Below are 16045 nucleotides of genomic sequence, written 5' to 3'. Positions count from 1 at the left end.
AGGGAACCTGTCTTCATTTCAAGGCTTGGGGCATTGTGGGAAGATGCATGTTCAATTTCATCTTAAAGTTCAGGGAAGTTCAGGTTGGACATTAGGGAAAGTTTCTTCACTGAGAGGGTGTTTGGTCACTGGAACAGGCTTCCCAGGGAGTTGGTCATGGCACCAAGCCTGTCAGAGTTCAAGGAGCATCTGGACAACGCTCTTAGTCATATGGCGTAGTTTTAGGTAGTCCTGCAAGGAGCAGGGGGTTGGACTCAACGATCTTTACAGGTCCCTTCTGACTTGAGATATTCTATGATTCTATAAAGATAATACTGTTTATACTACTTTGTTTTGGAAGGTTTCATCTGCAACCTTGAGCTAAAGATATATATTTCAAAATAAAAATGGTTCCTCAGGACAATAAGGGGGAGGTAGTATGCCCTTTCCAAGCTAATTAATATATCACAAAGGAAATACAAATTTCGTAGACAGGAAAGTCAGTATGGAACTGCCATTCCTTCTACTGAAAATAGTTGCAGTGTCTTACTATTTTAGTAAAAGCATATGTGAAATGAAGGTTTTCCATTCTACAGATGAGAATACCCTCTTTCATAGGTGTAAATCATACCAGGAAAGAAAATGTTGTAGAAAATAAGGGGATAGCAAGACAGTTCTACATAAAAGAGATCTGTCTTGAGTATTATCTCTTATTCTGCACATATTTTTATCCTCAGGGAACAAAAAAAAAACAAATAAAAAAGAAGAAAAAAGAAAAGGTACTAAAGGAAGTAAACCCCTTCCACTATGAAAGCTGATAAACTAAGAAAACCAAAAGTTCATAGCCTCTAAGAGCTTGAATAAAGTGGGATGGAGTCAGCACAATGGCAGGTGCTAATTTCTGCAAGATATTGATAAACTTTTCCCTTAAAAATTGAAAACTTAATTATTTGATAAGATAATCACATACGCATACTGTGTAGGTTAGTGATATAAAGTTCATGCAAAGTGGTGCACTACTGAAAGACTGAAACATGTCACTCGTAATTCTTTTTCATGAATATAGTGACTTTCAATGTTTAAAGGGTGTGAATGGTGGAAAGGGAAACCACTGTGTGAGATTCCTCATTCAGCATTGACAAGAAACCTTTCTTGAAACATCTTCCTGTTTTTTTAGTCCTGAAGTGCTTTCAAATAACTCTTACCAATCACAAGGAACCATGCTAGCCAGTGTAATTTGGTTTACTGGTGTGGTAAATGTCCTGAAGTTGATAAATGGCTAATGTATAGTATGCAGGTGGACCAGGTTATTGCTCTCCACCTGCTCATTTTTGATAGACAGTCCTGCTACCACAGATCTGCCAGCAAAGATGTTGTGTTGCTGCCCTCAAACCTAGCTCAATAAAAATGTAGGGCTCGTTAGCAGGTTAGATAGCTTAGAGAAGCTGCCACCAGAGCCAGATTAAAGAGCACATCAGATGTCAGTGGTGATGGATTCTGCGGTGGGCGGCACTGAGCTGTGAAGGACAGGCTGGGGTACTAGCTTCTCCTCGCTGTTCTCAAAGCATTCATCTGCCTTCGTCCTCACTGTCCTCATAACTTACGGATGTTACCTTAAGTATGTTCCTGAGCTTGTAGAACCAAAAGGGTAGATCTTCCCCAACATAACACCTCACCTCCTTGTGTCCTCTTTCAGGGACAGTATAAGCAGAAATCATTTTGTGTTTGAATCCGTTTTAGAGACTGCAGAAATCTATAGCTTTTGGTCTTCAGGAAAAGGGCATTCATGTTAGCATTTCCCTATACTCACAATATTGGGAAAGCCTAACACTTAGAAATAAACTGAACTTGGGATTGATTAAAAGCCACCTTTAATTAAGTGGGTACAGTTTTATACTGAAACTGATATTCTGTGCCTGGAGTTAACTGATCTTCCCCTCGTTCCTGTACATCTCACCACAAAATACTTTTCTCTCTCTCTGAAATATATTTCTGCAGAGCAAGCTGTGTATAACATTAAAGAGCAGTTGAGAGATTAACAGGAGCACAGCCCTTTAGAAAACTGGGAAGCCATTCCTCACCTCCCTTCGGAGAATACAATGGACCATGACAATAACAAAGCCTTGCAACGAATCAAATACTGCAAAAAGTATCTGAAATAATATTGATCTTTTGTCTGTCATGGCCAGAACTGCAGACATCCAAGTCAGGGCTAGAAGTGGCAACACCACACAGGAACTCCAAAGGGATGCCCTATTGAAAAAAAAAGAGAAAAGCAGCATTGTAATATTGTAAAAATGATTAAAAGCTCACTATTAAAATAAAACATATTTAAGGATGGCACTTTATCAAGTTAACTTGAAAATCACAGACAAGAATGTAACAATGTCGTACTTTATGTTCTAAAGAATATCCTGTATTCAGTTAATAAACACAGTTGCATTTTTTTCTTTTGTTAAAAAGTATTTAAACGTGCTCAGCACTCTATACAGTGTTAGCAAACACAGTAGTCATCATCAAACTATTGTCTCACATGCACTGTATAAGATTTGTAACAAGAAGATGTAAATGATCAGGACTAACATGGCATTACTGGCGGTGGTGGCTGACAAAGCTGTTGTTGAAACTACTCCACACTTGGCACATTTGAGCGTCAAACCGCTATGAGGCTCACTCATCTGACTGCAAACAAACAGAACACCCACAAAAAGAACAAAATATTGAATTGTCACCAAAAAACGTTGCTACTGAAATTTAGCTTTTAAATATGATGTCATGCAGAAAAAGTAAGTAGACTTATTCAGGATGAATGCTCTATGTTGTTGCAAAACTGTACTTTGTACTTTACATTATTGTTAGCTTTAAACGTTAATGCTATGGGGCTTCATTTCATGCAGACTCTATTTCTTCCATTTAAGCTAAAAAAGGCCCCAAATGCCCAGTGATCAAAACCGCTCAGTACACTGAAGTAAACATAAGCACGTGCTAGGATAGACACACAAAGTGAAATCCCTCTATTCAGACCTGTTAAGAGAGTTGTATCCAAACTTGCTTGAGAAGGAGTATAGGACAGGCAAAGGAGGAATATGAAGTATGTACAGTTACAGAACATTAACAGAGAAAGAAACCTGCAAAATGTATTCAAGCATCAAATCAGTACGGGCGTACCGTACAGTCAGATTTGTACTGGTGATCTGAATGGCCCACTAACATCTAGATTGATTTTATTCATGCCATATGAAGGTCTGAATACAGGGCTTGAAATGTATGGAATTTGATGAAATAAATATCAGTTGGTACTAAAAAAAGGGTGACCTGTTTTGCATTTTAATAAAACACAGTACATAAGCATTAAGCTCAAAGCATTTTGTATGGACAATTGTACCTCAGCACCTGCCAGAAGAGTTAAAGGGCAAAACCTGGAATTTAAATTTTCTTTTACATACATCATGCATTCGGCTTCCTGAGTTGACTAAATAAAGACTTTCGCTATTCCTGCTCTTTCTGCTATCAGAACTAGGAATAACCATAGCTGACTGAGATGCGACAGGAAGGGTGCTTTACCTATTCCCAGCTGGAAAGTGGTCAACGTGCTGAAGATGGATAACACTTCAGTTTTTTCCCTGTTATTTCAATCAAGAGAACTCCTTTTTATTGCCAAACCCAGCATTCACAAGATTTTTAACATAGTGCCCAAACCAACATTGAACTCCAGTGGTTTCCATTTTGATAAACAAAATGATGACTTTCCATTTAAAAAGTGCAGCATATTTTCCATAAAAATGTAGTTTTTTTCCCTAAGAAACTAGTGAGAACCATGACATTGTATAGGGTGATTGTGGGGTGCAAAAAGAACTCAGTGAATCCACGTCAGTTTACACCAATTAGAGATCTACATTAATGAATGAACCAGAAAAATGCCTTGGGTAGGCTTAACCTAAGCTTGGGAAAATACTTTCCATCTTTGCTTGGCAATACTTCAACGTCATCAGATTGGATTATTCTCTTTAGCTCTGTAGATTTGTTCTGGATCTTGCATATAATAGAACTTGATGTGTATATAGACCAAATATAATCCTTCTGGTTGGGCATATATGTGTGCTACCCCTTATGGCAGGAAAACAATTGACATTCATGAAGACACTTGTTGATTCTCCATATGCTTATTAAGGTGGAAAAAACCATACGGAGTTAGTATATTTTGCCCCATTCACTGCTTTAAATCCTATATAAATGATGTCTACAGCTGAACTTTTGACCTGCACAGGTCCAACGTTTGCCAGAAAGAACGAAGTTGCCTCCCTGAGCACGACTGGCGAGAGATATTTGAGAAACGAGTGGCAATGTCCTTTCTACCAGAGGACAAATGCTGCACCCGTTTCTATGCCCCAAAGAATGACTCCAGACTCTTCATCTGCCAAGGAGTACCAAGGAATGCTGTTGCCAAGCCACCATCTCGTACTATCACAAAAGTTACGATAGTTTCTCGATTAGGGCATCTCCATGCTTTCTCAGAATAGCCGGATTGTTTCTGACAGAATAATTTCTAGTTCTTTATCCATTTCCTTTAAAATAAAATACTCTTCACTAAATCGCGCACTGTTAGAAAGCAAGTTATTTGTTTCATCAGGAAAGCAGACTATAAGCAAATAGATTTCTATAGCCAACAACTGAATAGCTCAAAAAAAAAAAAAAAATGCAGTTAAGTCTAAGCTTGGATATCCTTAGACAATGTACAAAGCCAAACCCGTGGCTGCTCCAAATCTTTAAATCACTGGAATTTGTGAATTTGAATGGGTGATTACTAAGTTATTACTGCTCTTGAAATAATTTGATTATTTTTATAATACTCTAGATTTCATCAGTGTTACTACACAGTTAAGAATGTTGACGAAGTAATGTAGACAAAAGTAAGGTTAAGAACTTAATACTTTCTCATGAAAAAAGAGGAAAAGAGAAGAAACAAAATGAAAGCTTTTGGCACACATTTGTCAGAATAATGGTGAAAGAGCTGAAAACCAGAAAGATTTAATTGAATTAATATTAAATGCAAACCACATCAGTGGAGGTATTTATCATAAATTTGCTGATCTAACCAGTGAATTGAACTTATTAGGAATGTTACTGTTAGTGAAATGATAAAATAATTCAAAATGAAGCTGTAATAAATTCACCCATAGCAGTAATACACAGTAAAATAAGGATACCATTGCTTATCATCGCTAGAAACGTAGATATTGGTGGTGTTAACTGCAAGCTGGCCCAAAAGACAAGACTAGAATATGTAGCTGTAAAAAATGATTATGCAAATTTAAATATACTTTCATAAGCATTAAGAAGGTGATGAAGTACTTGTGAAATGTTTTTCTCCAATACGGAATGAATCTATGTTTGCTGCTGCAGTACTTCAAATCACTGTCATCCACTGAAAAAGAGTTTCTGATACCACCACTGTCATAATCCTTTCTTCTTATGATAATAAGCAGAATTTGAATGTAAATGCAAGTAAATAATCAATAACACAGAATTTCCATTTACCTTTTTTTCTTTTTTTTGCTTTTAAAACCTGTTTTTTTACTTTGAACTTCTGTTGCACTAATTTAGAACATGTATCTATGTAGATATGGATGTAAGAACAAAGGCAAATTCTTCGCATAGTCAGAATGGCAGAAAAGCATTGACCTCAGTGAGGCATACATTGCTGTAAAATATATTTTATAACGGTTTACAGAAATGAGTAACATTTCCCACTGTAATAATTAAAGTTGACAGCCAGACAAAAATAATCGGTTCCTTCAGTACACACAGTTCATAAAACTGTTTTCCTAACTGCAACAACTTTACGTGTGTGACATTCTTGTGAAACCTCCGCTGAGATTTGTTTAATCCTCATTCTTACTAACTTAATACTATTGTACTTGTGTTTTATTATGTTTAGTTTGTTTAGTTGCATTCCCTCAGGATAATGCAACAGCAGCTTTTGAGATGAATGGAATCTGTTAGACACACTGTTACACTGATAGAGAAGATCAAAGCACAATCAAAAGCATTTTTGGCAAATATCTGTAATTGAAAATTGTCGATACAATTTTAATATGCTTTAAAATAACCCAGTTGTTGCTTACCCCGCTCTGTGTTTGAGTTTTTTATCTAGGATTCCATCTCTGGAAACAAGTTTATTAAATACCAAAATGCCAATCACCATGTTGACCTGTCAAACAGAAAACAAACAGTTGATCTTTCAGACACTGAAAGAAAATACTGTATCCTGTTACTTCAGAAAAAGGCTCTCACAGGCCTGCAAAATGCCTCCTGTTACACTTCCAAGTACTCCATCAGAATGTGTGTAACACTGTCCCTGAGCATGCCAAAAGTGTGTATTCTCAAATGGGTAACACACACGTACACTGCAACAGGCTTATTTTTGAATCTTGAATTACGCCTGGTATCAAGTCATACGCGTATGTCTCTGCTGGCCAGAAACTTGAGTAATACAGCTTTAATATTTCCTCAGTTTTAATTGCAATGACATCTCCTGTTCCAGGAAACCCACCGCATTTGAGTTGTGCGCACAGGGACGAGCTAGTCAGAGCACACGATGACCGCAACCATCTTCCTTTTTAGGCATTTTCAGTCCACGTGGGTGTTCCCACTTAGGCAGAACCAGCCCGTGGTTTTCCATATCCTCCTGCACATTAGTCATTGTCTATGTCATTCACCAAAATGCCAGTCTTCAGCCTTGTTTGACTCGTTTCCTTTTTTATGTGGGCCAGATGAATGCCTGGGTAAGTCTGTTTAGCGCCATTAAAGTAAATGGTGTTATGATCACATACCTGGGTTGAAGACCTAACCCAAAAAAAGCATTCAAGTGCTTCAGTAGCCAGACTTTGGCACTTAATGGACATACTAATGGCATTTAATGGACAACTTAATGACTGTTATTATCCATTTGTATTATTGAACTGAACTCTATGAACCTGTCTCTGCATGGCCTGCAAAGAGGTAATACCAAGTTTTGAATCTATTAAATAAATGTTCCTCATTTTTTTTAATTAGAAAAGGGTAATCCTTTTTTCCTTTCAAACAGATTTTGCAAGACCAGTGCCAAAATACCTAATTGTTGCCAGTGTGCCCGGCCAACTCTTTTCCAGCTTTTCCTATTATCACTTTATTTTCAGCATTTACATTTTTCAGCTGATGCTATATTATTCTCTTGCTTCGTACACTTAGGCTTAAGTGGCTGCATGGAACAGCTCCTTCCACAGCTACCAGCTAATGGTAGGGCAAACTGCGACTGTGAACTCCAAACAGCTCTGAACAAAGCTTGCCAATTACACAGAGAACATACAGTTCCATGTGAAAATTATTACTGGCTTTTTGTAAACATCCTTGGCTCCTCTATCATGACAGGGACTGTGAGTTGTACAAAAGGATCCTGGCTTGACTCCAGGCAATGATGAGACAAACTCTGTGGGAGTAGTAAACATCCATTTCAAGAAAATCTATGTAGCTAAATGCCTATATCCTTGATGACTACCAAGTCCGATTCCCTTTTGCAAGGGAAAATCAGAAATAACCAGTGTTGATAGAGCTATCCTACTACAAAATTGGTGGAGCAGAAAGAATTAGATTTAAAATCTGTAAGGGAAAAATGCTAAACAAATTATTGCAAAGCAGATGACTGATAGCTGATGGCACATGTAGGGTGCAATTCATCTTACCCCGAAGTAGATGCCTGAAACACTTCTGATGGTTTGAGCCCTAAAAGTGTGGATTTTTCTCCACTGACAATGAAATATGGCTGGGATAACTAGCTTAGATGCAGAAATCTACATTGCAGATGTCTACAACTAGACAAAGTGAATCCTACATCCCGGAGATGTGGAAGATTTATAGACAAGTGCGTAACACTTCCCAGCTATGATGATTTTTTTCTTTGCCTTCACAAGCAGTAGCCATGGAGAACTTGCTGGCTGGTCCCACTCCTCCTGTGGCTTTTGCTGGCACAGCTATACGCTGCCAAGCAGCACTCTATCAAGGCTGTCACCCAGTTTCACAAGGCAGTGACAATTGCGTAGATGCCACTGATAATAACTCAGTGATGCCTGTAACAAGGTGTCTGTGCCACTAATCAGTACCTTATTCTTTCACAGCTTACTGTGTAAACATGGAGAGATAACCAGCATAAAGAAGTGATCCAATTAAGTGAATTACACATTCAAAATACTGAAGGTGTTTTAAACAATACTGAGCTCAGTATTTACAGCAAAATGTAATGCTACTCTATAGCTAAGATTTTATAATTTAAATACCACATTCCACAATTTCATATGAAAATACTGGAAATTATATTAATGTTTACCAAGACAACAGCAGCTGCAGGTCCAACGAAAGCATAAAGTAGCCCTCCTTCAAGAGACAGCCAACAGCTGGAAAGAACATTAGAGAAGAACTAACGCAAATTAAAAATCAGTATAATGCATTGTCAAGAAAGCATTAATAATTACTACAGCATGAGATACTTCCAGTGTATGTTCAGTCCTACTTATAGAGACTTATATGCACACATAAAAAAGAATTACTTTGTTGATATGGTGATGTAGAGTTGAAAGTTATTTCCATTGCCAATTGTTATTGTTTCAAAAGTTTTAATGTGAACTATACATATACTGACATGCCTAAAATATATTAAAAGCACAATAGAAAATAAGTTTGCAAAACTTTATTGAATCTCCTCTAACCATGTATGATGAGTTAACTGAACAAGACTTGCCAGGTAGGCATCTAGAAACATTTCCAGGTTACAGTGTCTGACAGTGTCTATACTTAAACCAATGAAAGGTCAAGGACCTCTAACGCAGAAAAAACAAGTTTGTACATATCTTCTCTTATGTCATTTAGTAATTGCTATTAGAACTAGGTCTTACACACAATATTCCCATTAAAGAAAAATCATATATGATCTAACTGTTCTGTACTCTCTGGAATATTTTGCAAACAATTCAAATGTATATTTTAAAGCATCTGAAAACTGTATTTTCTGGTGAGCTACTAATCTTGCAGAGTTTGTCATACTGCATCAGGGCTTTCACTGAAAACCATCAGATTTCCAAACACAGAGCACTTACAGAATCAAATTCTAAATATTTGATATACCATGATGTAAAGCTTTCCATATCTGCAAAAGATCAGGAGCTTCACACCCTGAAGTAAATGCAGCTGTGCTATTTTCCCAGTGATTACCCATTCAAAGAACTGCATGTTTATTTGAATGCATGATCACACCTACATATAAGAAAACTCAATTACATGCATTCAAATAATTTACTTGGATCTCACATCTAGAAACATTCACATCAGAATCATGCGTATCTTCTTTATTTTCCAGTACTGTTTTTGTACTCTTGAAAACCAAGTAAATTAAATGCAAGCACATCATAATATTAATGGTCTGTTACGGCTGGAATTCTAACTGCAAAGAACAAAAGTGTTTCCCCTTGCAATGAAGCCATGTGAAATCTGCCACATGAACCCAACTGGATCAGTGTGCTAAATTCTGGGATGATAAATTGATGCAAATAGTTCATATCTGCTTCACTGTTAAAAAGGTAATATAAGTCAGGCTATTCTACATCCTACCTCAAAAAAGAACTACAACAATAATGTTCAGTTTATTTTTGTAATGCCAAAGAAAAATGCTTTCAAAATTTTCTGCAATTTTTCTTGTTATTTTTCTGAAAGCTAGGTTATTTATTGTGAGAGACTGAGAACATGGGCTTCTGAGAGGGGTGAATGTATTCATAATGCATTTCCCTACCAGTATGAACTTTTAAACTTAGTGAAGATGACCACTCTGTGTAACTAAGACATGTAATTAAATTCTCATGTTTATTGGGAGATAGAAATATCATTTAATAAGAATTGTTGATGCATTGTATTTGAAACATAATTTCAGCTACCTGTGTTGAAAAAAATCATCAACAAGTTATTTTTTAAATAAAAAGAGAATAGTTTCTACCACAAAAACCTTTAAGATCAAGAGAGAATTGTTCCCTCCTTTCCCGATGCCCTCAAGTAAAAAGGCTGTTGAGAAGAGTGACTTCCATTTAGAGGCAGGACTAGAAAAAAAGGTAGAGGTTTTCCTCTTTTCTTTGCACAATCTGAATTTTCAACAATCTGGGTTTTCAGCAATGTGTGACATGATTATTGTAACGTATTCAATATCTGCCAGTTGACGACTCTGAAATGCACTTTCCCCAGGCTTTTTGTGTGGAAGACTTTCTGAAGACAGATTCTCAGGTGCCTTCTTATACCCCAAGGAAATTGTCAAATTTTTTACTATTTTTCCCTTCTTCTCTTCTTTTTCTTTGCTCTGATAGCTTTTTTCTGTGCTTTATAGTTATTTTTATTTTGTTCCTTGGTTCTGTCTTCTTTCTTCCTGATCCCCACAGAGCAGAAAGCCATATAAATTGATTAGTATTAAGAGCATCCACTGGTGGTTTTATGGGACCATGGTACATGATCATAAAATTCTGCTGAGTGATGAAGTAGCTGTAGACTTAGTCATGTGTCCTGTACCTTCTGGGAGTTGTCTGATGGTCTCCAGGAGAATGGTTCCTTCTCTTAGGAGAGCATGACCATGACAGAATGTTAATTTTTGCTGATATATCAGCAAAAATTTATCTGGAAGTTATCTGCACTGCTCGTTAATATATAGCCCTGTATGTAAACATGAGTAGGTCATGCAGGTTTATTAATCATAACTTGTAGCAGTGGTGCTTTCATAGCTCTGATCATCTGAAGAGAGGTAGGAACAATACTTATTAGACTCACTGAAAGAGCTGGACAATACAATTGAGCTTTCAGACACACAAATCTTTTTCAGATGTCCTGAAATATCTAAAAATTTGTCACTGTCATTTTTTATTATTCTTAGGAAATCCCTTCAGCTTCTGTATCTATATCAGTACAACTGTCTGTGTAAAATATTTTTCATATGTAGTTTTAAATGTACAGAAATGTAATTGTCTAATAATTAGGACTAAAAGAAAAAGATAGAAATCAGAGACTGTTGATCACAGAATTGGTTCAAGTGTGAACAGTTCAAGCGCCCCTCATCAGTCATATATGTATGAAACTGAGATCTGCTTCAAATATCCTTGGGCCTTCTCCCTTTCCATCAATCTCTTCATGTGTGGGACTATGGCACTGGAATAAATTCCTTCACTTTCAATCTTAATTTTCTCGATTTGAAATCATCGTTTTCAAAACCAGCATCTTACAGCCCAGGAATAGTTTGCAACAGGACGCATTTCTGATAGCAGCATGTGTGTAACTGATGGCAGCCAAACAGGCCAAATATAGCGCAAGCAGCTAAAAAACTTACACGAGCACTTTAGTTATGGGAGGAGGAGCAGGAGCAGAGCTTTGCTTTTACACTGCCCAGCAGTTGCTATGGGACACAATTATCTGCTGGCTTCTAGAATGGGGCAGCACATCAGTTGGTGATGGAGCAGGAATCTCCATTCCTTGCATTCTCTGTTTTCCTCATGTAATTCTGATGTCAAATGTCAAGAAAATGTATTTGCAAATAAGATGAGAAAGATGCATTGTGGTTCTGTTTGTCCCTTGTACAGCTCCTTTTGTGCTTTTGTCCCATGGCATCGTGTCAGCTGAATTTGTATCCCAGGAGAGGAGCTGTTACATGTACATGCTCTTTTTTACTTTCCAGGTTACCCTTAATGAATGATTCGTTGCTCTGTCTGAATATTTCAGTTTATCCTCTTTGAAAAATGCATTCAGCCCAGGAAGGAAGCAGGATGCAACACTGACTAAAGCAAGTAGTCACACATGAATAATTTCCGTAGAGTAAATGCAATGGGATTGATCCTGCAAGGGACAGAGCTACATCCCCAATGAGGTCTGGACATTGTAATCTTGTGATTTGTAATTGTCACAGCCTAAATGCTTCTCCAGTCCTGGTTCAAGGACTAAATAACAAAAAAGCCAGCAAGATGAGCACATATTAGTTAGAAAAAAAAGGTGAGAGGAGCAGGTCCACAATATAGCTCCCAAAAGCTGGCTAAGATGACTGCCAGCTATAAGGGCAAGTTAAGCACTTCAGTTGGGTAAGCCATTCCTTATTAAAAAAAAAGCGAGATGCACATTGTCACAATTTAAAACTAAAGAGCTCAGTGGTTAGAGCCGGTACTCAGGAGGAGATTTGTTTTGGAATCCTTACCCGCCCAGAGCTGGAGCGAGGGCTCGAAGCCTCCCCTGCCATGTGCTAAGGTGGTGGGACTCACAGGGCAGGGAGGGGGAATCCTGATCTCACTCAGTGATGATGCTAAGGAGAATAATTAAATATTCACTGAAGCGAGGACTTGACCTAACCCATCCACATCTCTGATGAATGCCCTCATTACCAGGCTACAGAGTCGTATTTCCTCTCCTTCTGTCCAGATGCATACTTAATTTCTCAGGCAACGTGAGGAGAGCTCCAAAGAGGACGACTGAAGGAAATGCGCTCTCGCATACGTAACGTCTCGGTGGTTGGAGGCTCAGCCCAAGCTACCTCTTCAGCCGGAGACAACCGAAGGGCAGCCTCGCTGAGGACTGAATTCTCCAGGGTGCTAAATACGCCCTGGAACCAGTCAGGTAGCTAAACAGGAACTGTATTAATAACATGTAAATGAAGTACACAGATCTCCTCCTCGCTGTCTCTCAAGTCCAGTCCAGGAAACGGGCTGGGTCAGGCACTCCAGGAGAGAGGGGATGGGTGGGAGAGCTACTTTGAGATTTCTGGGGGGCTTTGGCTCCAAGCAGCTCAGGGGCATTAAAGCCTTGGTGGGCTGAAACCTAGGTGCCAAAGACACTCCTGCTAGTACAGTTTTAGCCATGTTTAGAGGTTGGCAAAGGCTGGCCATAAGATTTAAAGTTCTCTTTGGTAAATGTATATAAACGTTAGGTGTCTAAGTGGCCCTAATTCTCGGTGTTTCTAAAAGCTGGCTACTTCACAACCTCACAAGAAGTCCAGGATCCCTGGCGCTCTGTGGAGCTCAGTCCATCACTGACACATGGTTTTCTCTTTGCACTTTCGTGGACCACTCAGTGCCTCCCAGGACAGCTCCAAGTGTGAATGGATACCTGCAGAGCCTTCAGGTTACGCTATGTAATTCCTGATGGGTATGACAGTCTTGTTAATTAAAACCACAATTTATCATTTCCGATTGACTTACTAGTGGGCTGTTCCATATCCTTTTGTCTTGGTAAAGCCTATTGATATTGCAACCACTAATGCTGGTAAACCTGAAAAAAACCAAACCAGTAATAACCATTAGAGGCTGAACGAAATATTGGTGTTCTGCCTGGACAAAAAATGACAGAGCAAGCTAATGCAAAGTGGCCAATTTTACGTGGAATGAATCGTTTAATGAAGCACAATGCTATCGCAGGATTTGTTTTTCTGAAGCACTGGCAGGGAGGAGGACACTGTTTTCTGCCCACGGTGTACCACTTTGATGTAGCTAAATTACTGGTACACTTGACAGGTCTTAAAGTGAACTAGGAGGAGGCTTCATGAATATTCAGTGTGTTTTTTCTTGTTTTATTTTGATTTCTTGGTATTACACTACTTTGCTGAGAATCTTCTAAAATTTAGTTAAAACATATTTAGAAAAGAATGCTAAAATATACACCAGCATAGCTTGAGCTTGAGATAAAGTGGAAAGGCTTCTAACCTAGTTTTCTTTTTAGTAACATGCTGTCTACTATCTTCCAGATTTACTGAAGAAAATTATGATATTCTTGACATTGTCGCTGCATTAAACATTTCATTCCAATGATTCTGAGGAAATGTATTTTATGGACTTACCCCATCCAAGGCACAGGAAACGTTTCCTTATGAGCCGTGTCCTAATTTTTCCAGTAACAGCCATATATGACTGCCACGCTTCTGTCAAAACCCAACAGAATGAAGCTAAGAAGAAGAAGTGTAAAAACGCGGTGGTTGTGGTGCAGATGCCCTGCAGGGAGCAAAGAGAAGCTCATGCTGAATACTTAGGGACACTCATTTCTCTTTTCAATTCAAAGGTTGTCATTTTCTGTCATCTTGACCTTTATCCTTAGCATCAACTCCCCCCTTATGATGTGGCGGCCACAAAGAGAGAGAGAGAGAAAGAGAGAGAGATGCTGATGGGGATTAGGCAGAAGAGGTTCTGACTGTTTTCCCAAACACTGAGTGTGCCGAGCAGAGACAAAGAACACCAAATAAATCATGCCACCAGATTTTCCTCTACACATTTACTTTGACCAGGGATCATCACAAAGTCATTGTGGTAAGCAAGCTACAAAGTTACCGATTATAAAATCTTACAGAGCTGAATAAAGAAAATGTGGGGATACAAAGGCTCCTAATTGCCAGTTATGTTTTCTTTCCCTCCATGCAGAAAGATCCAGACTTTAAATTGGAATTTTAGGCAATAGATTAAGTTTGCTTCATTTTATTTTTTATTTAAGTCTTATAGAACATTAACCTATTGGGATATACTCCCTGAGATATTTTTAATCAGGTTTAAGTATCACAACCTTAACAATTACCCTGGATACTGTTTTTATTGGTGCCAGTCATTTGCCATCTGAAAAGTATTTTCAGCACATGCAATCGGCTTTCTTTTGTCACTGCAGCCCTTAATTAAACTTGACATTGTAGCTTATATAAATGAGCTTCTTGGTGTAAATGATGATCTACCCTCCACTGTGTGACTTAAAATGCCAGTTGTGGGCTATAAAGTGCACTGTGCATTGTACCTCAGAACCAAAACCACACCAGTAATTTGAGAATATCCTTATCACAATTTATTCTTATCACAATTTGAAGTGTCAAAATTATATCAAGGTTAAAAAAAAAATAAATTCACACACCCAGTATTAACAATGCAAGATCATAGTTGAGAAATGTAGGGTTTTTTTTTTATTATTCCTTTATGCAGCATACACATCTATTATGTGGTATGTCCTTTTTTTCACTAGCTGGCTCATATGTTATGAACTCCCACTATGAAACTTTAATTGCTTTCCTACCAATTTTTTCATAAAAGCTAGCACGTTCTGTTGCAACAAGAATTTGACAATAAAATGATTTTTGAGGAATAGTACAGAAACTTTTAGGGAGAAACTGCATACGTAAAACACAATATTACCCTGAAAAAAATGTGAATATACTATTTCCCTTATAAATAATGCAAATACAAACAAATCTTGATCTTTTTGGTGAAAACATTGCTAACTCTTATGGCTGACTGAGTATAGACTGTAGGGTTTAGTTCATAATTTATCCCCTGTATTGAAAGAAAGATAGATGATGATAATCTGAGACAAATATGGACATGGCTGTTGTGGAAGAACGAACTGTGATGAAAATGTTAATGATCATGTTGATCACAAAATAAGAAGACAGAAGCAAGTTTTGTTAGAAGCGATCTGTGCTCTAGCTGCAAAGTATGACTGCTGATTACAACTCACTCTTCTGAATGGCAGTCAGGGGTCTTTAATGAACGCCGATGGTAAGTCTGTATCACTGATATAACAGCATATTTGCATCACATACCATCAGAAAGATGCAAATCAGCCTCAAAACATCACCTAACAACCGCTGTGGGATCGTGATGACAGAATCATGTGCAGGCAGTACTTCAAGTGAATTCGGGCTCCCTCCTTCCCTAGCCAGAGAAGCAGTCCTGGCAAACAAAACTCCCCCCTCCCAGGTATAGCCATGGGCTCAGCACCAGGCTGGCCAATACCCCCCTGGAAATCTGGCTTTTATGTACTTCTGCATTCTTCTCCTTTGATAAACAAACAAACAAATGAAACTGTTCGGTCTGGGAAAATGCTATATCTGGGAAGTCTATTTCCAAATAGAACAAAAATTAATTTTCACCAAAGGCTGTTATTAAATCACAGAATCACAGAATTGTCAGGGTTGGAAGGGACATCTTTAAGCAGGCTCACCTACAGCAGTTGTACAGAATGGTGTCCAAGCAGGTTTTGAATATCTCCAGGGAAGGAG

At 38.1% G+C, this 16045-nt stretch overlaps 1 protein-coding gene across 1 annotated transcript in view; it reads right to left on the bottom strand.

Moving 5' to 3' along the window:
- LOC104162713 (brain-specific angiogenesis inhibitor 3-like) overlaps positions 1–13999 on the bottom strand; it is a 44293-nt gene extending 30294 nt beyond the window's left edge. Inside the window, exons 1-6 of the mRNA XM_009701518.1 lie at positions 13853–13999; positions 13218–13287; positions 8342–8408; positions 6105–6190; positions 2563–2661; positions 2061–2232 (exon numbers count right to left, since the gene is read on the bottom strand). Of these exons, the coding sequence (XP_009699820.1) occupies positions 2061–2232; positions 2563–2661; positions 6105–6190; positions 8342–8408; positions 13218–13287; positions 13853–13916 (558 nt within the window). The 5' untranslated portion in view covers positions 13917–13999. The remainder of the gene's footprint in view (positions 1–2060; positions 2233–2562; positions 2662–6104; positions 6191–8341; positions 8409–13217; positions 13288–13852) is intronic.
- Positions 14000–16045: the final 2046 nt, after the last annotated feature.

The sequence above is a fragment of the Cariama cristata genome, unplaced genomic scaffold (assembly GCF_000690535.1).
Source record: "Cariama cristata isolate BGI_N322 unplaced genomic scaffold, ASM69053v1 scaffold746, whole genome shotgun sequence".
Classification (NCBI taxonomy): Eukaryota; Metazoa; Chordata; class Aves; order Cariamiformes; family Cariamidae; genus Cariama; species Cariama cristata.
The sequence above is the reverse complement of the archived record's forward strand: the minus strand, read 5'-3'. Positions and strand labels throughout refer to the sequence as shown.